Source organism: Entelurus aequoreus, linkage group LG03 (genome assembly GCF_033978785.1).
Source record: "Entelurus aequoreus isolate RoL-2023_Sb linkage group LG03, RoL_Eaeq_v1.1, whole genome shotgun sequence".
NCBI classification, from domain to species: domain Eukaryota; kingdom Metazoa; phylum Chordata; class Actinopteri; order Syngnathiformes; family Syngnathidae; genus Entelurus; species Entelurus aequoreus.
Window position 1 is genome coordinate 48095264 of NC_084733.1, and position 27336 is coordinate 48122599.

The 27336-nt window shown below is 40.7% G+C and overlaps 1 protein-coding gene across 1 annotated transcript in view; it reads right to left on the bottom strand.

Annotated features, from left to right (window-relative positions):
- Positions 1 to 2783: 2783 nt before the first annotated feature.
- The window catches only part of akt1 (v-akt murine thymoma viral oncogene homolog 1), a 104524-nt gene continuing 79971 nt past the window's right edge, over positions 2784 to 27336 (bottom strand). The window contains exons 11-14 of the mRNA XM_062041995.1: positions 14173 to 14387; positions 13308 to 13395; positions 13122 to 13224; positions 2784 to 4380 (exon numbers count right to left, since the gene is read on the bottom strand). Coding sequence (XP_061897979.1) covers positions 4301 to 4380; positions 13122 to 13224; positions 13308 to 13395; positions 14173 to 14387 — 486 coding nt within the window. The 3' untranslated portion in view covers positions 2784 to 4300. The remainder of the gene's footprint in view (positions 4381 to 13121; positions 13225 to 13307; positions 13396 to 14172; positions 14388 to 27336) is intronic.

The following is a 27336-nucleotide window of genomic DNA, read 5'->3' on the forward strand; positions in this document are numbered from 1 at the left end:
GTTCTTCAATGCAACTTCCCGGAAGGATGCAGTATTTTGTCATATACAGTATATCTTTTTGTGTAATAATCAGTAACGTATGGATACAGTTTTTTACTGATGTCATGTTGCTGTGGTGGTTGCACACACACGCAAACCACTCCAGCATAATATCATCCGGGTGTTTTTTTAGGGGGGCCATACATCTGGAGTCAGGTGAGCCGGGCCTCATCGGTCCAAGGCTTGCTGTGTTGGCACTGCGCACCACATCTGGCAAAAGACAGACTGCAAGGCCTGGCTGTCAACATCTGCTCTAGAAACTGTACCATCTGGCTGAGGCAAGGGGGACAGCCTCCTACCTGTGTCAGACCAGCTGCAGCGCCCCAGACAAGCACCCTGAGTGGGCCTGCGGAGACATAGTCAGAGCCTTTGTGAGTGCATTTGTCTCACAAAGTCAGACATTTTTGTCTGTAGGCGGAGATCACATAGATTTTTACACAAATATTTTGTCTAATTCAGTTGTTCTCAAACTTTTTTCAATAAGTACCCCCTCAGAAAACACTTGGCTCTCCAAGTACCACTATAATGACCAGCATTGAAATACAGTAGCCTAAGTATTCATTAAAAAAAAGGCAGAGGTTTTATTGAACAAATATGTTGGACACCGTAACATTACACACAGTTTGAATAGTAACACCGTCCTTGAATATAGGAAAATAAAACATTGTACTTAATATACCATTTAGTGGTACTCTTACCACAGTTTGAGAATCCCTGGTCTAATTGATTTATAATAATAATAATAATAATAATAATAATGGATTAGATTTTATACCGCGCTTTTCTATTATTAGATACTCAAAGAACTCACGGAGAAGTGGAAACCCATCATTCATTCACACCTGGTGGTAGTAAGCTACATTTGTAGCCACAGCTGCCCTGCTGTAGACTGACGGAAGCAAGGCTGCCAGTTTGCGCCTACGGCCCCAGTGTGAGCAGTACCGGGGGGCAAGGGTGAAGTGTCCTGCCCAAGGACACAATGGCAGCGATTTGGATGTCAAGAGGCGGGGAGCGAACCTGCAACCCTCAGGTTTTTGGCACGGCCGCTCCACCCACTACGCCATACCGCCCCGATTTATATTTGCTATACACAGTGGTGTCAAACTCATTTTAGCTCAGGGGCCGCATGGAGGAAAATCTATTCCCACGTGGGCCGGACGCGTAAAATCATGGCATAATAACTTAAAAATACAACTAGGTCAACTTCAGATTGTTTTCTTTGTTTAGCTTTGAACCCAAAATAGAACGAGCATGTATACATCACAAATAATCCTCTTGACTAAACGCTTCAAGTTAGTTGAAAATTCTGAGGAAAAAATTGGTACAGGTGCAAAAACACCATGAAGAACACGGTGAACTTAGACTGGGGGAGTTGTTTCTATAAGGACATGCATACAATGTCTCACTCCCCCTCACATCTGCGCATGTACAGCATTATATTGTATCCTATTGAATTGAAACCTTGACATACTATAGAGTTGTTACTTTACAACGTATATAGATTTACTGTCCTCTGAAAATAATACCGAATACAATGAATTCGGAAAGTATTCACAGCGCTTGATTTTTTTTTTTCACAATTTATGTTACAGCCTTATTCCAAAATGGAGTACATTTATTTTTGTCTTCAAAATTCTGCACACAATACATCAGTGTGAAAATGTATTTTAAGAAATGTTTGCAAATGTATTGCACTGTTATGCACTGCAGCTGACTACACAAGTGAGTGACCCTCACAGTGAACAGTTTGCCATCTGCTTCCACTTCTTCTTTATGACATCATTGTCAATAAAAGACAATCCTTAAGGGGCGACGTGGCTTGGTTGGTTGGGCGGCCAGGTTCGATCTCTGCTTCCGCCATCCGAGTCATAGCCGTCGTGTCCATGGGCCAGACACTTTACCCACGTGCTCCCAGTGGCACCCACACTGGTTTAAATGTAACTTAAAGATGTAGACACTGGGCTTCACTATGTAAAGCGCTTTGAGTCTCTAAAGAAGAGTGCTATATAAATATACTTCACTAAAGGTACCTTTTTATTGTGCAATACTAAGATATTAAAATAATACAGTATAGCAAGCGATAGCAACCAGTGCACTATTTTCTGGCTGAAAACTATCTCCACTAATCGCTAGCCGTCAAGTATATAGTGCTAATTGCTATTAAATGGTAACATGAATACAATAATTTTTTCATGTTTTTATTTTAAACCTAGAAGGTACAGTAACATTTCACTACTTTTTATAAACTGTGTATTTGAATGAATTTAAGTTATGTGTGAACATTGCGCTGGGAATACAAATATATTTAAGAAAAAGTATAAATCTACATACATTTTCTTCTGTGGACTGAGTTGTTGAAGACCTCCAATGTCTGTTGTGTTTAAAATACATTTGTGAACTGAACTGAGGTGTGTTCGAACTCCTTATGTTGTAAAACTATCATACAGCCTAGAGAGGGGATCCTGCTTCAAAATATCACAATTGTTACATTTTGAACCAGAACTCCCCAGTGATGACAGCGCTTGTGCAACCCCGGACAATGACGCCATCTTTACAAGAAGTGCTTCTCCCTGAGCTGTCCCCAGATTTGCAGAACCACTACACACCACATAACCATGCTGACAGTCACTATTCTCTGCCATCCAAGCTGTACACTGACTACTCTAAAGTTCAGTTGTCCATTAAGAGGAAAACCTGCTCACCTGAACATTGTGTAATTCCTATGCAAAAATAAGTCTGCACAATGCATTGTTAAGACCTTTTATTCAATCAGTTTGAAAGAAACAAGTAAAAACAGTGTACAAAGTTTATATTATTTGTTTACTAAAGCTGGTGTCCTCAGTCTTGCGAATCTTATTGTAGGGATGGTACAAAAAAAGTTGCAATACAAATAAAAAATACAAAATTACTTTCCCTATTTTTCAGAAGGTGACAGGAAAAAGGGGATGTGCATTAGGAATAAGCAACAATCAGATTAAAACAAAACAAAAACATTTTAAGTGAAAACATAGAATAAAAACCGTTACATTCAATAAGGCATAATGCACTTTTAAAAAATGATTATCTGTCATTTTAATCACATTGGAAACCTCATCACACTTCAAAGTGTGCTGGTTTAGACCCAGCCTTGTTTTTAAAAATGTTTGAATTCATCCACAACAATTGAATATCACACAGTAATTTAGTCTTTACCAACCACAAATACAAAGTCCAAATACAATCATTTTGGGGCAGCAAGGTGCATTTCATTGGCACATTAAAACGTGTTAAAAATAGGTAAATGCTGGTCTCATATAAATAAGGAGTTGGCAAAGGGACATAAATCCCCTGTAAGACGCAAATTGGTGTTTTCCCCTGAAGCCCACTTTGTGTTACTACAGAAACATATCATGTTGAAGTGACCTCACTGAGGCTGCAGAGGAAGCACTGGATGGGAAACACCCAATACTTTACTAGAAGGAAAATCTACAAGAGAGAAGAGGTTCTGAGGGGTCAGCCAGGGCCCGGCCGATTCGGATCGGAAGGGTAACCACGAGAGGTGTTTGCTGTGCAGCATTCTGGAAAAAAAGGAAGGCAACGAGAACTAGAAACATCTTTGTGTGCAAACACTCTTGAGGTTTACCTTAACAAGAATCAAACCCTCTTTGCCTTTCGCACAACTGATTCATTACAGTCACTGAGGTGTTGTGTACATGCAGGAAACATTAACTTTATTTCAGACGGTACATTCACTTTTGAGACTCTGTAAATGTCTTGAAAGGTTTGGTTTTGATTTGAAGAGAAGACAAGCAACACACACGCACGCACGCACGCACACACACACTGAATTATTGTATATTTTTAGTCCATGGTACTATTTATTATTTCCACTTGAAATGATTGATTCCTGTTCAAATAGGATAGACAAAATAACAGCCCTTCTTGAAACTCATGGCAGTGGCCCAATTTTTGCATCAAAGTTAACGTTGTGTGTGTGTGTGTGTGTCTGCACGCTAGACAACATGACAATCGGAAGATGAAGACTAGTGTTAAGGGCGCGCTTGCACAGGAAAAAAACAACAACAAAAAACGGCTCTGTTTGTGTACCCTTGCCCTTCCTGCTTCCTGCAGAACACAGGCTGGGTGATGAGGTGAGGTGATGTTCCGCAGAGAACGCTAGGAGGACGAGCCAGTCTTTATAGAGGGTGCAGTCAGGTGGAAGGGGAAGAGGTCATAGGTCGAAGGAGTTGACGGAGGGACCAGAGGAATGCGGAAGTGTGGTTCAGGCCACCCCACTGGCAGAGTAGGAGAACTGAGGGAAGTGGGGTCTCCGCTCGCTGTCGAAAGACTCCATGCTGTCGTCTGGAGAAAGGTGCAGGAAAAAAAACAACTTGAGCCAAATGTGAAGTAATGACATGATATGTAACTAATTACCAAACTTTATAGAGCAGGGATATTCAACTTCATTGTTTTGGGGGTCACATTTCCAGAAAGCCTTTCACTATTTTTCTTATTTTCTATATTCCGGAGAACCTCTACAATTCACATTTGATTGTGTTCTATTTATTTTGTTAGAGTTACAGGAGCGCTTTGCTGTTTTTAAGGACCTTCTGCAAAAAAGCTTGTCAAAGGTCATATCTATGACAGTACTCCATAGCGTGTTTAAGAATCTGCTGCAAAAATGTGAATTTCTCACAAGTTTATTTAACTGAACTCATAGCCTACCAAGTTGAATAGCCTAAAGGTTGAAAAAGAAAATACCTAAAACGGAACCTTGAGGAACTCTACTAGCTTAACTAAATAAGTTGAACAAATGACCCCTGAATCCACCCGAAGCAAATAAGCTACAGCAACACCTTTAGAGGGTGTTATCTTTGGGCACGTCACTATTCAATTATGATTTGATCATAAATCGTTTATTCATACACCTACAATTATCATACTAGCCAACCCTCACGATTTTCCCGGGAGACTCCCGAATTTCAGTGCCCTTCCCGAAAATCTCCTGGGGCAACGATTCTCCTGGATTTCTCCCGATTTCCAATATTGGGAGCGTGCCTTAAAGATACTGCCTTTAACGTCCTCTCTCTCACCTGAAACCTTCACCCCTTAACAGCCGCATGCTGTCCAAGCGTCCGCTTTTCCTCCATATAAACAGCGTGCCGGCCCAGTCACATGATAATGTAGCGTTGGACGGGTTCAACAATGGTCTTTACTTGAAGATGTCAAGAAATGCTGACACGTTGTATGATCTTTTAACTGGTTTAATGACAACGCAAGGCATACTTGGTCAACAGCCATACAGGTCACTCTGAGGGTGCCCATATAAACAACTTTAACACTGTTACAAATATGCGCCACACTGTGAGCCCACACCAAACAAGAATAACAAACACATTTTGGGAGAACATCCGCACCGTCACACAACATAAACACAACAGTACAAATACCCAGAATCCCTTGCAGCACTAACTCTTCCGGGACGATACAATAACATCTACGGCTTTTGGAGCTCAGTGCACAACTGCACACACAACAAGAAGGAGACGAAGCAGAAGAACGAAGAAGAGACATGGCGATGACGAGTAAGAAGAATAAATACGCTTGCAAGTTCAAAAATGATTGGAAAAAAGAATTTCATTTCATCCAGAAAAGCTCGAAGGAGAGGGGGTATGCTGCCTGCACCTCAACCCCGCCCCCCCAACCACGCCCCCAACACTCCCCCATCTCCCGAATTCGGAGTTCTCAAGGTTGGCAAGTATGACAATTATTATATCGTATATTACTATTGTTAGTATAATGTACAGTATTATACATTGTAAATGTATTCCATTTAAATAATAATAATTTTAATAGTAGGTCTCCAAGGCTCCTTGTTTGGTTACTGATTTATGCAGTAATGCGTCATTTACGTTTTTTGAATGGCAGTGCGCACAGCATAGATATACAAATGGACAACTAGATATGTGAGAACTGTAGCTGCCTGCTAAGTGAAAAAATAAATACACATCCCTACTTGGTAAGCAGGTATCCATGATCAAATTTTTGTGCCTTCGAAAACCACAGAATGTTCAGATACTTTTCCCCCAGTCACCATAAACTTGCGGCTCAGACACATGATATGGATATTATTGTCTCTCCTGATTTATTAATTTACTTGCTAATGTTCTCTTCTTAGCTGGTTACTGTCTGCTGTATCGCGGTTCCGATTAGCTTTCTGTTGAAGTGTACAAAACATTTAAGCTTTTATTGCATAGCTTGTCCTTTCCTCCTCTGTGTGTGTCCGCGCAAAGCCAGCTAACACATAAAGTTAAAAGAATGTTAGCTAATAGTTGTCCTATGGTTTGTAAGAACCAAAACTACAACTAACGTTCAGAGAACATTAGCAATAACGCCACATTTTAGAACCCTCTGTATTACTTTAACATACGTACATAATTAATATTTTAACATTTGTCCATCGATTCATGAATCACCCATGTTCTAACTATAATGCATTGGAGAATCGACCATTTTTCCTACCTGTAAACACCTTAGTTACATAAATCACATCAGGGGAAAAAAATTGTCAAAAAGTATAAAGGATTGCCTGGAGGAATGCCTCTTTGGACCCAGGTGTTCTATGTTAGCTAGCAGGGTTAAAATGTCAATGTAAGTATCAACCGATGTGTTAACAGTGGTCCAAGTTCCTCAATAGAACATGAGCACTTGATTGCTTTTAGAATTTTGCTGAAAAAATGTATGTCTGCCAAATTTTTAACTGAACTCATGGTGTCATTCCGGACAGATTTTTCCCCCGTACCGCCAGTTGAATAGCCGTGTAATAGGGGTGTAACATTTACGTCTCATTTTTTTAAAGAATAAAGCAGGGGTGTCCAAAGCTCATATTTTATTGGCCCACAACACATTTTAAAGAACAAATAAACACAATAAGGATTATAAAACCCCAGCCGAGTCATACCAAAAACTATATAAATGGGACCCGTTACCTCCCTGCTTGGCACTCAGCATCAATGGTTGGAATTGGAGGTCAAATCACCAAAATGATTCCCGAGCGCGGCCACCGCTGCTGCTCACTGCTCCCTTCACCTCCCAGGGGGTGAAACAAGGGGATGGGTCAAATGCAGAGGGTAATTTCACCACACCTAGTGTGTGTGTGACTATCAGTGGTACTTTAACTTTAACATTGCACCAAAAAACTAAGAAAAAATGCAACTGGCCCAAATCCTACCAAAAATGGGACCCTGAAAAACAAAATGGCTGACCACCTTTGCCTCTTAATGTATTTGGTCAAAAAGGCTTTGTTGGTGAAAGTAAAGCATACTAAGAAGAAATAAAAGATCTCAAGTTAGAACAGATGTTATAATAATTTGTTTTGTTAGCGATAACACAAAGCTAATATGTGGATGTTTTCTTCGTTCAGCATGAATTGATTGTCATACATTGTGTGAATGTGAGTGTGAATGTTGTCTATCTGTGTTGGCCCTGTGATAAGGTGGCGACTTGTCCAGGGTGTACACCGCCTTGCACCCTAATGCAGCTGAGATAGGCTCCAGCGACCCCCCGTGACTCCGAAAGGGACAAGCGGTAGAAAATGGATGGATGGATGGACATTGTATTGGTTTTAGTGTTTTGAATGTACACAATTTGTCAAAGTATCCCCCGACATCATTCAGTATTACTTTATTCCACCTCTGGAATAAAGTAAGGAATTATCTACCAAGCAAAATAATAATAATTATTGCTTTTCTTTTTTGTGTGCCATTGAAAGATTAAAGTTACAACAGACACCGACAAGACACTTTGCTTTCTTAGCATTCTATGTGTGGAGTGAATAGCATGAGTTGTGGCTGACAGCAAGTTTCGTCGAACGTGTTCACTAAATGCTGTAATTTAGTAACGCTGTTATTACCAGTGTTGGGACTAACGCGTCACAATGTAACACGTTACTGTAACACTGTTACTTTCGGCGGTAAATAGTAATCTAACGCGTTATTTTTTATATTCAGTAACTCAGTTACCGTTACTACATGATGCGTTACTGCGTTATTTTACGTAATTTTTTATGTAGTAGACTTAGACATAGACTTCCTTTTTTATTGTCATTCAAATTTGAACTTTACAGTACAGATAAGAACGAAATTTTGTTACATTAGCTCCTGGTAGTGCAGGATAAAAAGCAATAAGGTGCATATATAAATAAATAAATAGGTTACTGTACAGATAAATGTATTGCACTTTTTCATATGTATACACGTTTATGGATGTATGTTATATTGTCTTTTTTATTCCAGCGAGTTAATCCATTTTGGGGGGAGTTGAGGGGATAATTATGATGCGTTCAAGAGTCTTACGGCCTGAGGGAAGAAGCTGTTACAGAACCTGGAGGTTCTGCTTCGGAGGCTGCGGAACCTCTTCCTAGAGCCCAGCAGTGAAAACAGTCCTTGGTGGGGGTGGGAGGAGTCTTTGCAGATTTTCTGAGCCCTGGTCAGGCAGCGGCTTTTTGCGATCTCCTGGATAGGAGGAAGGGGAGTCCTGATGATCTTTTCTGCCGTCCTCACCACTCTCTGGAGAGACTTCCAGTCTGAGGCATTGCAGGCTCCAGTCCAGACAGAGATGCTGTTGGTCAGCAGGCTCCCTATAGTGCCTCTGTAGAATGTGGTGAGAATGGGGGGAGGGAGCTGTGCTCTTTTCATCCAACACAAAAAGTGCATGCGCTGCTGAGCTCTTTTTACAAGAGCTCCGGTGTGTAGGGACCAGGTTATATTGTCAGTTATCTGCACCCCCAGGAACGTGGTGCTGCTTACCATCTCCACCGCTGTGCCGTTGATGAAGAGTGGAGCGTAGCTGGACTGCTGCTTCCTGAAGTCAACGATGATCTCCTTGGTCTTGTCGACATTCAGGACCAGGTTGTTGGTTCTGCACCAGTCAACCAGATGTTTCACCTCTTCCCTGTAGTCCATGTCGTTGTTGTCACGGATGAAGCCCACTACTCTTGTCTCGTCCGCATACTTCACAATATGGTTAGTAGTGGACATGGCGCAGCAGTCATGGGTCATCAACTTGAACAGCAGCGGACTCAGGACGCAGCCCTGGGGGGAGCCGGTGCTCAGGGAGATGGCACTGGAGGTGTTGTTGCCTACTCTCACAGACTGGGGTCTGTCTGTGAAGAAGTCAAGCAGCCAGTTGCATGGCGGGTACTGAATCCAAGGGGGGCCAGTTTGCTCACCAAGTGCTGCAGGATGATGGTGTTGAATGCTGAGCTGAAGTCCAGAAACAACATCCGCACGTGTGTGTCCTTTCCTTCCAGATGTTCTAAGCTCAGGTGGAGTGCAGAGGAGATGGCGTCCTCTGTGGAGCCGTTAGGGCAATAAGCAAACTGGTATGGGTCGAGTGTGGGGGGAAGTCTGGAGACATTATATTCCTTTACCAGCCTCTCGAAGCACTTCATTATGATGGGGGTGAGTGCAACGGGGCGGTAATCATTGAGGGAGGAGATTGTGGGTTTTTTAGGCACTGGAATGATTGTGGCCGTCTTAAAGCATGATGGTACCACAGCCTGGGTCAGCGAGATGTTGAAGATGTCTGTGAGAACCCCAGCCAGCTGGTCTGCACATCCCTTAAGCACCTTGCCCGGAATGTCATCAGGTCCCGGTGCTTTCCGGGGGTTCACTCTCCTCAGGGTTTTCCGGACATCCGCTATTTCCAGGTTGAGCGGCTGCTCCTCAGGGCGAGGGATGGATTTTCTCGCCGGAGTGGTGTTAAGTGCCTCAAACCTCGCAAAGTAGTTGTTAAGGTCATTTATCTGAGTGTGTTTTATTGGAGCGCTGCAGAAGAGGCGACGGAGGTGAGGCGCGCTCTGTGTGTGTGTGTGTGTGTGTGTGTGTGTGTGGGAGGGGGCGTGTCTGTGTTTACTAACAAGACATCACGGCGAAGCCGAGTTTCTTAACATGGAGATATTCTCACTACTTTTCTTTTGTCAAGCACAAAGAAAAGAACATTTTAGTTAAATGTAAGTTGTGTCTTGGATCAAAGATCCTACCTACTGCCCAAAATAGCAATTCAAATCTGCTGAAACAGCTACAAAAGCAACATGCTTCGACGAAGCTAGTAAAAAGAGACACTTCACCTCCTAAGCAACAGCGGCTGGATTTTAGCGAGGCACTGCTAGCCAGGACAACATTGATAGAGCCATTACAACGTGTGTGCTAGAAAACATGCAGGCTATTTCTACAGTGGAGTCACCCGCTTTCAGGCAGCTAATTAGCATGATACCAGGTTTCAAATGGCACCTGGACAGTGAGTACATAAAAATGGAAAGCGAGCTAAAGAAAACACTCCAAACTCTGCCTCTGCTCATCATTCAGCACTGAAGAAGAAAACACTCTGTCAATTCTCTTATACAATGTTGCTCTTTCATTTTAGACTTCTAGAGTGTTTGATTATCACATCACTCTAAATCAGTGGTTCTTAACCTTGTTTGAGGTATCGAACCCCACCAGTTTCATATGTGCATTCCCCGAAACCTTCTTTAGTGAAAAATTAAAAGTTTATTTTTTTCAATTCAAGACAAAATTATATGTTTTTTACTGGTGCACAAATTGAACCGTTCAAAGAACAAAACCAACACAGTGCATAAACTCACAACAAATTACACACCTGCAAATCAGATGGAAAATTAGAGGGAACATTGTTTGGGGGTATCCATAGTACGCCGATAGGGAGAAGTTTTAATTTACAAGATGAGTCGGGTGTGTCTAGATCTCCGCGGCGGAGGCTCCACCGAACCCCTGAGGCCGACTCACCGAACCCCTAGAGTTCGATCGAACCCAGGTTAAGAACCACTGCTCTAAATGTATAGACTATAAAGTTCACAAACATAAAGAGGGATGCTAGTGGGCCAGGCCAATCTTTCCTTATCTCTAAACTAAAACTGGGGAAACGTGTAGAGTGTTCTGGGCTTCAGACATTATTTTATTTCAGAATTCCTTGAGAGAAAAAAACGCCTAGTTAGGCTTTGCGTATGTAGTGTGTGCATTCCTTGGTTTACAGCTATGTTGTTATTATGCTGTTTGTTACTTATGTATGTTATGTTGCAGCTATTTGAAATAGTTTTGTCAATTTGTTCTGGCCTGAAACAAATTGGTCCTTTAAAACATATCTTTGTGTGTTGTATGTAGACCAGTGGTCCCCAACCACCGGGCTGCGGCCCGGTACCGGTCCGTGGATCGATTCGTACCGGGCCGCACAAGAAAAAATAAAAAATAAAATAAAAATTATTTTTTATTTTTTGTATTTAATCAACATAAAAAACACAAGACACACTTACAATTAGTGCACCAACCCAAAAAACCTCCCTCCCACATTTACACTCATTCGCACAAAAGGGTTGTTTCTTTCTGTTATTAATATTTCTGGTTCCTACATTATATATCAATATAGATCAATACAGTCTGCAGGGATACAGTCCATAAGTAAGCACACATGATTGTATTTTTTTATGACAAAAAAAAAAAAACTTAAAAAAAGGTAAGGTATTTCATGACATAACTTTGCGTCTTGCATCCATGTAAACAAACTAACACCCGACAGCTGACACCTGTAACTGTATATCTATTTAACAAAGTAACAATTACTAAATCATCACCATGTTTGATTTTTGTCCTGTTATCATATGTACTCTGACACATTGCTGTACAAAAAAACAAGAGGGGAGACGTAGAAGTACCTTTCCTGACAAATTATCATTGACTCTGACTTTCTGGTTTCTGTTTGTTAAAATTTTAAAATACATATATCAAGATAATACTTCAATGGAAAATACTAAACAAGAAAAGTATAGCAAAATATATCAAACACACCTTTAACAAAGTGGTCACTGCAAACTTGTGAGTTCTTCAACTCTGCTACCTTGTACTGGAGTGTGTGGTCTTTTGTAAAATGTTGCACTCCTCCGCCCTTCTTGATTACTTCTCGAGAAACTCAGAAGAAACCTTTATCTTTTTCGCGATTTGAACGGTTCGTACAGCCAAAAACAAGGCAAGCATAGGGGTATTTTTCTTCAAGAAAGGCTTAAGGTCACCTAGTAGCCATTAAGAACAGACACTGCTTGACCACCACGCATATTCATAGAGCGTACATGAGTTGGATGTAACGTCAATAGAATAATAAATTGACTACCGGCCCAGTCCTACAATTGTATTATATGTTTTTATTCCTCAAGACATTGTATAATGCTTTTTAATGCCATTTAAGGCCTTAATTTTTCACAAAATCCATTTAATGACTCATAATGCCCCACAGAAAGCCTGAATAAACAAAAAAGATTTGCTAAATGGTAAGAAGAAAAAAAAGATTCACAGGATCATTATAAAATATCTCACATTAAGATTTGTAGTAAGCTACTGTATTTGCAACAATGTTAGCCACCAAGCTCTCCAGCAGAGGGCAGGCTGCTCTCAAGAGCGAGACCTTATGAATTCACAATAAGTTATTTCTTAATTAGACCTAAAAAGTACCCCCTAGATAATTTGTCACACCGCCCCGACAAGGTCTCTGAGGTCAGCTGATCAGTTTCATTTTGTCGTCCCAAAAACCTGTTTAAAATCCAGATCGTGCATTTATCACTACTGTGGCTCCAAAACTTTGGAACAATATTCCTCTTGCGCTTCGAATGGCTCCCTCTTTGATGAGTTTTAAATAACGTCTTAAAACAAATTGTTACCCTAACTCTTAAACTTAAATCCAACTTTCTATGGTTACTTAATGGGAATTGCTGGTCTGTCATGAGTATTGTTTTATTGATGTATGTGGCCTTGTTGTCCTGTTGTTTGGTGCTGTTCTGTTGTTATGTATATGGCATTAATTGCCACAGAGACGAGAGATTGAAATTAGCCACAGTCTACAATCTTGCATAATTACACTCCCTGTGTTAAAAAATAAAGTCAAATCAAATCAAACTCTGGAAAAGAAAGAGGACATTTTTTATATGATATCTAAGTCTTGCATGAGTTGTTCAGGAAACAGAGACGGTTCTAAATAACATTCAATATACATTTTGAAATGTTTTCTATTTTTGTGACAAATATGTCAAATAGCTTTACCTTGTCCGGGTGGCGTAATGGTGATGGTCTGTGCAGTGAACTCCTCATCAAAATATCGAGTGTCTGTCTCCGATGTAACTTGGGGCTTGAAGGGCGGGACCAACTGTTTGATGGTACCAAAACATGTTAGCGAGGAAAATACATTTCTAGAAAGCGTGAGATGACAAGCTTGTCTTTTAAACCAACCTTTTTCTCATAAACATCCTGCCATTCGATCCCAGCGAAGAACTTGTGGTGCATAATTTCCTTGGCATCATCAGGACCACCGCCTAACCTGGATAATCAATATGATGCATTATGTCTAATGAATAAAGATAAGAATAAATGCAGATTTGTATTTCTTTTCTATTTCTTTTCTTACAACTCTTTAAAATGGCGTGTTGAGTTTACACAATCATATTGAGTAAACTTAACAGCAGGTGAAAAGGCTTAATGTGAAGTTCTACTTTTGTCCACAAGAGGCTGCAGCGCATTTTGGTTGACGATGACAGGGTTGGAATCTATAAATCCTGACCAGGCTTGCATCACCTACATAAAAAGCATGACATCATAGCTGCCAATACATTCAACAAAGATAAATGTGACACAGTACAGTGACGACATTATTCATTAACTGTAAACAAACGAAACCTCAATTGTAATTTAGTATATTTCAACTGACTGAAATGAAACGTGTCCTGTGCTCAACTGAACTGAATGACAGATTAGAGAAGTTATGTCTTTGCCTGCATGAGTATATTTATTTAGCAATTTCCACAAAACTTTGGAACGAAGTGGGAAACCGGATAAAGTGAGATAAATGCAGACCCAAGTAAACTGGAAACTGCCCTCTACAGGACAAAGGTGGTCTTCCTTGGCGAGGGTTTTGGTTTTAAAGGTGAGAAAAGGTGCTTTTTATACAATAATACATACCTGTAGTATATTTTAGATTATTCTGGAGTGTCTTGTTAGCGTTATGCCATTAATTTTTATCACAAACGACACTAGATAATAAATACATTGAAGGCTTTTTCATCAATTTCCAGTTGATCAAACCTCAAAGGAGTCTCACCTCTGCATGGGGTCTTTTTTGAGGAGTCCGGAGAGCAGAGAGCGTGCCTCCAGACCAAGTGTCCGTGGAAAGCGGATGTCCTCCATGAGGATAAGTTCAAACAGCTTCTCGTGGTCCTGGTTGTAAAACGGCAGCCTACCGCACATCATCTCATACATCACCACGCCAAGACCCCACCAGTCCACAGCACGGCCATAATCGTTGTCCTCCAGTACCTTTGGAGAGTTGACAGTTCAATGCAAGAACTGAATAGAGAACACCTACCTTTACAAAGAGAGCTATTCATTTAACAGTATATTTATATGGGTAAATATATGCATAGGATGTTATTGTAGATTGTCCAGGGGTACTTACATTTGTGGCCAATGAGAGCAACTGTTGCTCATTAATGTGTTACCAAAATCACCTGTTCTCCTCCATGAGCTGAGGTTTTAAGGCAGGCCGCGCTGACACTGACTCCCATCTCACATTAGGAGAGAGGATAGTGTTTCCCCTTGAGCCCTACATATTTAATAACCTCAGGGCCCTCTGCACATACAGATCAATAAGCTGCTGAGGTGTGCAGGTCACTAAAATAAGCAAATGTGAGACAACAAACCAAGATCAGGCTTCTGTACATAGGCTGCCAAATGTGCACACCGCTGGAAAAAAAGCCAAGAATTTTGTCTCATAGGAAACACTTAATGAGACAAACTCTATTGGTGGTGTGTTCTTCACCTGTTGCATAAATAATGTGCTGCTGAGCACAGTTGTTCCAAGGTCCCTAGAGACTTGTACTGGATTCTACCTCTCCAGGCGGATGTTGAAGGTGAAACGAAGACGAAGAGAACAGCCTGTCCTCTTAAAGCTCAAGGAGCGCGATAGTGGGCAATTCACACCCAAGAATAGCAACTTTACTTAAACCACATGGATGGATTAATAGAATTTGATATGGAAAAAACAGTGTGCAAGCCAGACAGGAGTGTGCTGCTAAACAGATGACTGCATGTGTCCCTAAAAGGACCAAACTGTGGCGTGCGTGCACACATGTGTCTGCGAGCACCATTGAGGACGACTGGGAGAGCGGGGTTGGGGGGGGTAACGTGAAGCCTGAGCAAGGCTTAGATTACTAGGCCGTCTCTATTTCCAGCGTTGCTGTCGTGTGATTCACACCGTGCGACAGCTGGGCCCGCAGCTGCCCCATATATGTAGAAGAGCGCCACAGCTGTGAAGCTGCCAGGAGCGCAGGAGCCAAGCTCATCCCTCATATACGTAAGCAGGACTGCCTGCTTGGGCCCCTGACTCAGACTAACACTGTTACACTACCCCCAAGACAGGGGTGCCAAACTCCTTTTCATTGCGGGCTACATCTGAGGGCCACTTGCTTCATGATACAATTACCTATGCATTTAATTATTTTAACAGATTGATTAACAACTTGCTTTGAAATCATAAGTTGTGGTGACAACCAGATATTTAGGTATTTACTTTTGATAACAAAAAATATTTGGAATGTCTTGCTGCATGATTACATATTTCTTATTACATAGCATTATTTCCAGGCTTTTACGGATCATATAAAATCAGTCCCTCCAGGATTTAAAAGGCTTTTTTTGTTATTGTTGCTGCCTAAGATGCCTGAATTTGCTGCAGCATTTTCAGGAAGTTGCTGCAAATGTTGCTGTTTTATAAGGCTTGTTTGTGATTTACCTTATGATTTTATGAATTTGCCATCAATATTTTATGTGTTCCTTGTACCCTTAACCTTAAAAAACAGACATTTAACAAAAATAAAAAAATAACACATTCTATATTTGACTCATTTTATACCACACAGACTTGAAATTAGACACAAGGCCTAGGGTTTTCCAAACTTTTTCCACCAAGGGCCGCATACAGAAAAGTCAAAACATGTGGGGCCTTTTTAATTTTTGTTTTGTAAAAAATGCTAAAAACAGATATATATATATACCGGTATATATATATATATATATATATATATATATATATATATATATATATATATATATATATATATATATATATATATATATATATATATATATATATATATATATTGTATTTTTTTGTTATAGAGTGATTGGAGCACATACTTGTTGTTCACAAAAAACATTCATGAAGTTTGGTTCTTTTATGAATTTATTATGGGTCTACTAAAAATGTGACCAAATCTGCTGGGTCAAAAGTATACATACAGCAATGTTAATATTTGGTTACATGTCCCTTGGCAAGTTTCACTGCAATAAGGCGCTTTTGGTAGCCATCCACAAGCTTCTGGTTGAATTGTTGACCACTCCTCTTGACAAAATTGGTGTAGAATGCACCCCCTGACGGTAGTGTTATATCACCTAAAGCCCACACTTAAACTTTCCATGTGCAAGATTGAATCTATTTAAAAAAGTTATTTAAAGGCCTACTGAAACCCACTACTACCGACCACGCAGTCTGATAGTTTATATATCAATGATGAAATCTTAACATTGCAACACATGCCAATACGGCCGGGTTAACTTATAAAGTGCAATTTTAAATTTCCCGCGACACTTCCGGTTGAAAACATCTATGTATGATGACGTACGCGCGTGACATCACGGAGGCAACGGAAGTATTGGTACACCAATGTGTCACCATACAAACAGCTCTGTTTTCATCGAAAAATTCCACAGTATTCTGGACATCTGTGTTGGTGAATCTTTTGCAATTTGTTTAATGAACAATGAAGACTGCAAAGAAGAAAGTTGTAGGTGGGATCGGTGTATTAGCGGCGGACTACAGCAACAAAACCAGGAGGACTTTGAGATGGATAGCAGACGCGCTACCGTGAGTACAGCTTTGGCTTCCAAACATTTGATCGCTTGCCCGTACGTGCGTGTCGCTATGTGCATGTCACGTACGTAACTTTGGGGAAATATATGTTTCTTGCCAACTCTGATGGCGGCCGGGGTGTCGTCGAAAGCTACAACGCCCTCCGCCGCCGCTGTTCCGTAGCTAAGTTAGCTTCAATGGCATCGTTAGCAACAGCATTGTTAAGCTTCGCCAGGCTGGAAATTATTAACCGTGTATTTACATGTCCATGGCTTAATAGTATTGTTGATCTTCTGTCTACCCTTCCAGTCAGGGGTTTATTTATTTTGTTTCTATCTGCATTTGAGCCCGATGCTATCACGTTAGCTCTGTAGCTAAAGAGCTTCGCCGATGTATTGTCGTGGAGATAAAAGTCACTGTGAATGTCCATTTCGCGTTCTCGACTCTCATTTTCAAGAGGATATAGTATCCGAGGTAGTTTAAAATACAAATCCGTGATCCACAATAGAAAAAGGAGAAAGTGTGGAATCCAATGAACCCTTGTACCTAAGTTACGGTCAGAGCGAAAAAAGATACGCCCTGCACTGCACTCTAGTCCTTCACTCTCACGTTCCTCATCCACGAATCTTTCATCCTCGCTCAAATTAATGGGGTAATCGTCGCTTTCTCGGTCCGAATCTCTCTCGCTGCATTGTAAACAATAGGAAAATGTGAGCAGCCCTTCCTCCTGTGACGTCACGCTACTTCCGGTACAGGCAAGGCTTTTTTTTTATCAGCGACCAAAAGTTGCAAACTTTATCGTCGATGTTCTCTACTAAATCCCTTCAGCAAAAATATGGCAATATCGCGAAATGATCAAGTATGACACATAGAATGGATCTGCTATCCCCGTTTAAATTAAAAAAATTCATTTCAGTAGGCCTTTAATAAGAAGCCAAAAAGTGCAAAAACAATAATGTTCGTGTTGGAGGAGTTGTGAATGACTGCAGGGCCACAACATTAGGTACACTTGCAGACTGCAGCACGGATTTCATATTTCAGTCATTCACAACTCCTCCAACACGAACATTATTGTTTTTGCACTTTTTGGCTTCTTATTAAATAACTTTTTTAAATAGATTCAATCTTGCACGTGGAAAGTTTAAGTGTGGGCTTTAGTTGATATAACACTCCCGTCAGGGGGTGTATTCTACGGCGGGCATTAATCCAGCACAACAGCGGCGCATGGACTTCATTTATAAGTAAAGGTAAGACCATAATAACGTTTTTTTTTATTAAATGTGCTTTTTTCTGTGCTACAGTTTGTATGTGTAAAGTTAAAGTTAAAGGCCTACTGAAAGCTACTACTACCGACCACGCAGTCTGATAGTTTATATACCAATGATGAAATCTTAACATTGCAACACATGCCAATACGGCTGGGTTAACTTATAAAGTGACATTTAAAACTTCCCGGGAAATATCCGGCTGAAACATCGCGGTATGATGACGTATGCGCGTGACGAAGTCCGAGTAACGGAAGTTATGGTACCCCGTAGAATCCTATACAAAAAGCTCTGTTTTCATTTCATAATTCCACAGTATTCTGGACATCTTTTGCGATTTTTTTAATGAACAATGAAGGCTGCAAAGAAGACAGTTGTAGGTGGGATCAGTGTATTAGCAGCGGACTACAGCAACACAACCAGGAGGACTTTGTTGGAGCGCTAGCCGCGCAAGCCGCCGACCTCACCTTGACTTCCTACGTCTCCGGGCCGCCAAACGCATCGGGTGAAGTCTTTCGTCCTTCTGCCGATCGCTGGAACGCAGGTGAGCACGGGTGTTGATGAGCAAATGAGGGCTGGCTGGCGTAGGTGGAGAGCTAATGTTTTTAGCATAGCTCTGTGCAGTCCGGTTGCTAAGTTAGCTTCAATGGCGTCGTTAGCACAGCATTGTTAACCTTCGCCAGCCTGGAAAGCATTAACCATGTATTTACATGTCCACGGTTTAATAGTATTGTTGATTTTCTATCTATCCTTCCAGTCAGGGGTTTATTTCTTTTGTTTCTATATGCAGTTAAAGCAAGATGCTATCACGTTAGCTCGTAGCTAAAGCATATCGCCGATGTATTGTCGTGGAGATAAAAGGCACTGATTGTCCATTTCGCGTTCTCGACTCTCATTTTCAAGAGGATATAGTATCCGAGGTGGTTTAAAATACAAATCTGTGATCTACAATAGAAAAAGGAGAGTGTGGAATCCAATGAGCCAGCTTGTACCTAAGTTACGGTCAGAGCGAAAAAAGATACGTCCATCGCTGCCTCTCAAGTCATTCACTGTAACGTTCCTCATCTACGAATCTTTCATCCTCGCTCAAATTAATGGGGTAATCATCACTTTCTCGGTCCGAATCTCTCTCGCTCCATTGTAAACAACGGGGAATTGTGAGGAATCCTAGCTCCTGTGACGTCACGCTACTTCCGGTACAGGCAAGGCTTTTTTTTTATCAGTGAGCAAAAGTTGCGAACTTTATCGTCGATTTTCTGTACTAAATCCTTTCAGCAAAAATATGGCAATATCGCGAAATGATCAAGTATGACACATAGAATGGATCTGCTATTCCCGTTTAAATAAAAAAAAATCATTTCAGTAGGCCTTTAAGTTAAAGTACCAATGATTGTCACACACACACTAGGTGTAATGAAATGTGTCCTCTGCATTTGACCCATCCCCTTGATCACCCCCTGGGAGGTGAGGGGAGCAGTGGGCAGCAGCGGCGCCGCGCCCGGGAATAATTTTTGGTGATTTAACCCCCAATTCCAACCCTTGATGCTGAGTGCCAAGCAGGGAAGAATGCTGGTATGAGCTTTTAAACATAACCCGTTAACTGCTGCCAATCAAATGGTGAATAAGATACTCTTTAGGGTTCATATGTTTGTAAATCTGACTGTGATGAAGTCAGTGCCTCACCAGCCATGAACCTCACCGCACGTCACTGATATATATATATATATAAATATATATATACTGTGTATATATATATATATATATATATATATATATATATATATATATATATATATATATATATATATTAGTGCTGGGCGATATATCGATATACTCGATATATGGCGGGTTTGTCTCTGTGCGATATAGAAAATGACTATATCGTGATATTTGAGTATACGTTCTCACACAGTTGCTTTTAGCAGCAGGCATTACACTACAGGCGTTTCTCACTCTTTCTTGTCTCTCCTTCTCACAGACTTAAACAAGCGCACCTTCTTACATACGTCACATACGTATACACCCTCGCTGAGCAGAGAGGTAGCAGCATGGCTAAAGTTAGCTGTGGTGCAAATGGTAATACGAGAGAAAGAAGGTGCGGATCTGGTAACAAATGAAGGAAGAATTAATTCCTAAGAAAAACAGCACGGAGTCCATCGTCTGGCGGTGGTTTAGCTTCAAGTGGGAATGTCTCGAACAGACAACCGTAATTTGTCAAGTGTGGGGCGAAAGCGTTGCTACAAAAAGTAGCATTACTGCTAATACAGTATGTAGCATCATTTGAAAAGTCACCCGCTGGAGAATGAAGAGTGTTTGAAACTTCGCATGTCAACATCTCCGTTCGGTGCCACACCAACAAAATGCCGAGGCAACCATTTCCACATCAACACCGTATGAAAAAAATAGTCCACGACATAAGGACATAACGTCCGCCGTAACCTACCACATAGCGAAGAACATACACAATTTGATGTCCTATTATGCAGCTCATTTTTATTTGACAGTCATTGAAATATCTTGTGTGACATCATGCACAGAAGTGCACTTTATTTGTTGTAAACTATTGTAGTGGCGTTCTGTACAAAAAGTGCACTTTAATTTAGTGTTGTTTTGATTTATCATCTTAGTGACATCATTCACAAAAGCGCACTAATAGTTTGTTTTAAAATGTCTCTCACAATCTTGCACTTTCTGTTTTGAAATGACATGAATGTTTGTGCCACTGCTTAATAACTGTTTAATAAATACAGTTTTGGTAAATTGACTTAGTTGTGATTTCCCTCTCTGCATGAAAGTTTAAAATGAGCATATATTAATGACGTATGAAGAAGAATGTTTTAATGTAGACACATAGAATCATCATACTGCTGTGATTATATACATCAAGTGTTAATTCAAGGCTAAGGCAAAATATTGAGATATATATCGTGTATCGCGATATGGCCTAAAAATATCGAGATATTAAAAAAAGGCCATATCGCCCAGCCCTAATATACAATATATATATATATATATATATATATATATATATATATATATATATATATATATATATATATATATATATATATATATATATATATATATATATATATATGTTGAACAAGGAACCACCATTACATGTTATGTAGACCAAAAGGAAGTGTTTAACATGTAGAAACAATTAATATAAGTGCAGATCAAGTTTCCTTCAACAAGTTAATGTATGATTATCGTCTTTCAAAACATGAAACATACTGTATAGATTTGTTTACATTAAGTAAAAGACGTGTGAAATTCTTTGACATCGAATATACAACTTTATATTCATACAACTCATTACATTAGTTTGTACAGTGTCAATGTAAATTGTTAATTGTTTGTCATTTTATATTGTGTGCTGTATGTGGTTAACATGGTAATGATTGTTGATGATGATCAAATGACAATTTTGACATGTACCATCTGTTCTTATTTACTTTAATGCAGTTTTCTGGACTATTTGAAAAGCAAAACTTCTAAACACTCAATCAGACCAGTTTCTCCTTTTTAAATAATGCATTTTTGTCTAATGTCAACATTAAAGGGGTCAAATCAAGGTGTACAATTTAATGGTGATCCCAATTTGCATTACCCCGCATTGGAGGAAGTCTGCACTGTGACAAGTGCTGTACCAATACATAATACTGCTAATACTTTCTGGCACTTGACATCACACCCTTATTACTAAGAAAATACTTCGGAAACCTGAGTTTTAAATCTTTGTGTATACTGTAGACATGTTTCTGTGGCTTTGTATGATGTCGAAGTGTGTGAAGATTTTTTTGTATTTTTCTTATTTTGTGAACTTTACATTTAAGTGTGTGACATTTCAGATTACCATTTTCCTTTTTTTATCCCTCGTTTGGTATTGTCCTTGTAGGAAATAAATGTTTTCAGGCATGGACAATACCTGAAAAAGCCGCCAGGGCTTTCAACTGGCGGCCCGGGTATGACACCACACGGGCCTGCAAGTTCAGTTAAAAAAACTTGGGAGATGCTAACATTTTTGCAGCAGATTCCTAAAAACACTAGAGCACTGTCATATAGATCAGTGTTTCCTAAACATTGGCCTGCCAAAAAATATCTGTTTTCTATTCTGTGGTATGTAGGCCGCATGTATTTTTGAGATTTTGAAATGTATTTTTCATCAGTTTTTTATCCTTCTTTTGCAGTATATTTGATTAGTATTGCATTTTGCAATCAGCCTGAACTGAGCCTTGTTAGGCATGTTGTTGTATGTGCTGGTTTATGTATAACGGATAATTATTTTGGTGACTAACACTTGGTCACATGTTAGAATAACTATGTGTAAGTTATCACACAACTCTTATGCTTAAAGGCCGTTGCTATAGTTATTATCAATTGTGCTGAAGTTGTACTTTTCTATCTGTGCAAAGAGACAACTTGCAATCTTGGATTGCGAGTCGTCTCGTATCAGTGTTTGTGTCCAGAACATCGAGCACCGTGACGCAGACAAAGCAGAGACAGGGCGATATCACGAGTGTCAGCACATTTCCATTTCTGAATAATCATATATTGTGTCTAACTGGGGCTGCTGAAATTACCCCCCTTCCTTCAGAAGCAGCCTCAGTGATGTAACCAGGGACCTCCCGAATAAATAGTGGAGCACGTGGGCTGTGCCTTAGAGCGTAGGTTGGAACTGTAACTAAGTGTACAGCCCAATACGTCTCTCCTCATTGAGCTAAATTGAACTCTGTCTCTGCATGATTCCTTGCTTCTTGTCTGTTTAATAGATGTCATCAGTGTTTGAACCTGACACAATATGATATTGTGAACCTCACAATATAATTTTAAAAGATTTAGACCTGTTTAACTGTAAGTAGGTTATATAATTAAAATCAATATTACTATAAAACTACATATCAGTGTCAAAATTTGAGTGGGCGTCAGGAAAATGTTGGGGCCCAAAATAGATGATCTTTGACTTTGCAGTAGGTAGTTCAAGACAGCAGAGTACTCCTGTTGTATGGACAAAACTTTTACCCCGAAATTCATAACTCTGACAAAAGAAATCGATCAAAAATCAATTGTCCACTGAAGAAGACGCTGGTTCTCAGGAATATACAAAATACAAATATTACTGAATAATAATAGTAGGCCCTCTGATCTTTAACTTACTTGAAATGTGGCCCCCCAAAACAATTTAGTTTAAAAACCCTGGTTTAGAATTTAGTTGATCTAATTTCAGAGTACCGGTAATTAAAAATACAAAATGTGTGGGAATAGCTTAGATAAAGTTTAGCGTACTAAAACTACATTTAAGAGGTGGCGATGGGAATGTGGCCCACAACTTTTTCCAAAGACACAGTAGCTGGTGATTGGACCCCCCACCCCCGATCTGAATGGAATATTCCCAGACGGTTCAGCATTCCTGCACAGCTCACACAACAAGGTCATTGTTTACTGCAGAACAACCTGTAACATTGCCTGGGCTGCACTCCATAGAGACGCTCGCCAGCGACCCCGTTGCCATGGGAACAGCCGCTGATGTCTCCTCGCTCTCGGCTGGAGCTGTCATACACAGGGTTTTTCAGTGGAGATAAGAACCAAGCTGAACAGGTGAAGCTCCGCGGGAATTCTTAATTGGTCTTTTTAAGGATTAAATGAAATTAGTTAAGATTGTGTTAATATTATGACATTCTCAGTTTAAGCGTTGGGAATAATATGATTTGTTTTGACTGATAAAATTGGAATGTATATGTTCCAGTATGGCAGCGAGTGAACACATATCTGGTTGTGTCAGCCAAGGCAGGCATGGTGGCAGCAGCAGAGGCTGTGGTCCCCCTGATGCCGCATAACAGCTGTAGCCAATGCGGTTTTATTCTCCAGGGGCAGTAGCTCACGTTTCCTGAAAGGGCTGACGGCCAAAGACAGAGTCTCCTCCTTTGCCCCCCAGTCAGAAAATTCCAAATGGGGGCTAAAAACAACGATATGGCAACTGAGTCAACTTTGACATGCTTCTCCTGTAAACATTTTTACACCAAGAGGCAAACACTCGATTTCTCCTATCACATAAACACCACCGACACTCACAATGCACTATCAAGTTACACTTGTCATACCTGCATGCAAGAGGGAGTAGCCACACCTCTCCCCATCCAGCCAATATGGGAGCACGCTGCTATGCCCTGTGCGCACAGCACACGAATTAAACCTACAGCCTTTAGCTGGAGATTTGAAAGGCATTTCGGAGCAGCTGTCCTTCCTTCCACACGCTTCTTAACAACTGATGTCCGACGACACACGCTGCAAATTTGTTTCGGATCCACACGGGTCGCATGTGACAAGATGACACACGTGTTCGCTTCAAAGTTCAAAACAAAGCTGCAGCCTATTTTTTTTTTAAATATATAGAAAAAGCCCAATCACTAAGTTGTGTCCATTTCTCCAATATAGTGAACAATTATATAATTAAAAAGTAGTAATACTTTTTTACACTGTGGTCAGTGTGTTTGCTACTTGTGTAGCAGTGCTAATTTTGACAGCAGTTTTACATTTTGGTCATAGTCTTTTGACAAAAATCTATCTTAGTTTTAGTTAAATTTAATCCATCTAAATTGATTTACTTTTAATCGACTAAAACACACAACCTTTCACTCAGCTAAAATCACAGTAAATTTAGTCGACTAAAATAAAAATTATAAAAGATAAGTAAAGATAAGACTTTAAATATGTCTTAAGTAAAATAAGGAGCTGAAAAATCCAACTTTCCTATCTCACAATAAAAGCAACCGATTGGAACTCATTTGTAACTTACTACCGGCCCCTCTCTCGTACGCTGTCAAAGAGCTGTGATTGGCTAGTTTCAGAGCTTGTCCCACCCATCTAGCTACAAGACAAAATTAAATATGATTGGATTTCGTTTCTGTCAACATTTTGAACTTGTTTTAATTTGTTGACTAAAATGTCAGTTGATTTCATCATTGTCTTAGTCCTTGTGCATTTGTTTTGATCAGGAATTGTCTGATTTTAGTCAGGGGAAAATAGGTTGTTGAAAACGAACACGAAAATTCATTAGTCATGAAATTAACACTGTTGTATAGCACTATAGATTTACTATCTACTGAAAATGATAGCCATTATTGTCTAAACAGCTGGCAACAAGTGACGAGACAAAATAATAGTTTCTTGCCTACAGTCAAACTGGTGGCAGAAGTGTCATGGTCTGAGGCTGCATGAGTACAGCCAGTGCAGGGAAGCTGTGGTTTATTAACCCTTGTGTGGTGTTCGGGTCTGTGGGACCCGTTTTCGATTTTTATTAAAAGAAAAATGATACAATTAATTAATTTTTCAAACTGAGACTCACTGTCTTTGGCTCATTTTCTGTGAAGAACATATATCAGAATACATATTTAATGAACACACACCATACACCCCCCCCCACCCCCCCACCCCCTACACATTTCTATTACATACAAGATGTCCGGGGTCCACTGGACCCGGGGCTAATAGAAGTGTGGAAATTGATGTTCTGTGTACCACACACACACACACACACACACACACACACACACACACACACACACACACACACACACACACACACACACACACACACACACACACACACACACACACACACACACACACACACACACACACACACACACACACACACACACACACACACACAGCAGGCCTAGACGGGGAGGACAGAGTGTTGGTACACAGAACATCAGAGGGTTAAATGTGCGACAAAATGAGCGCAGACAGTGTTGACAAACAATGTTGCGACCTTGTGTGGGAACCGCAGGTGCAGAAACACAAAAGAAGAATCCCTGTGGGATGCAGAAACTGGCAGATAAATTTCCATGCAACGTTCATATTGTTGTTACTCAGCCAGTGTTTGTGGGTCTTAGACTTAGACTTACTTGTTATTGTCGTTCAAATTTGAACTTTACAGTACAGATAAGAACGAAATTTTGTTGCATTAGCTGGTTGGCAGTGCAGGATAAAAAAGCAATAAGGTGCAGATGTAAATAAATAGATTACTGTAAAGATAAATATATTGCACTTTTGCATATGCATCTATGTTTATGGCTGTATGTTATATTGTCTTTATATTCCAGCGAGTTCATCCATTTTTGGGGGGAATTGAGGGGATTATTATGATGCGTTCAAGAGTCTTACAGCCTGAGGGAAGAAGCTGTTACAGAACCTGGAGGTTCTGCTACGGAGGCTGCGGACCTCTTTCTAGAGTCCAGCAGTGAAAACAGTCCTTGGTGGGGGTGGGTGGAGTCTCTGCAGATTTTCTGAGCCCTGGTCAGGCAGCAGTTTTTTGCGATCTCCTGGATAGGAGGAAGAGGAGTCCTGATGATCTTTTCCGCCGTCCTCACCACTCTCTGCAGAGACTTCCAGTCTGAGGCACTGCAGGCTCCAGTCCAGACAGAGATGCAGTTGGTCAGCAGGCTCTCTTTAGTGCCTCTGTAGAATGTGGTGAGAATGTGGGGAGGGAGCTGTGCTCTTTTCCTCACACGCAAAAAGTGCATGCGCTGCTGAGCTCTTTTTACAAGAGCTCCGGTGTGTAGTTATCTGCACCACCAGGAACTTGGTGCTGCTTACCATCTCCACCGCTGTGCCGTTGATGAAGAGTGGAGCGTGGCTGGACTGGTGCTTCCTGAAGTCGACAATGATCTCCTTGGTCTTGTCGACGTTCAGGACCAGGTTGTTGGTTTTGCACCAGTCAACCAGATGTTTCACCTCTTCCCTGTAGTCCATGTCGCTGTTGTCACGGATGAGTCCCACTACTGTCGTGTCGTCCGCATACTTCACAATGTGGTTAGAAGTTGACCTGGCGCAGCAGTTATGGGTCATCAACGTGAACAGCAGCTGACTCAGGACGCAGCCCTGGGGGGAGCCGGTGCTCAGGGAGATGGCACTGGAGGTGTTGTTGCCCACTCTCACAGACTGGGGCCTGTCTGTGAGGAAGTCAAGCAGCCAGTTGCAAAGGGGGGTACTGAATCCAAGGGGTGCCAGTTTGCTCACCAAGTGCTGCGGGATGATGGTGTTGAATGCTGAGCTGAAATCCAGAAACAACATCCGCACGTGTGTG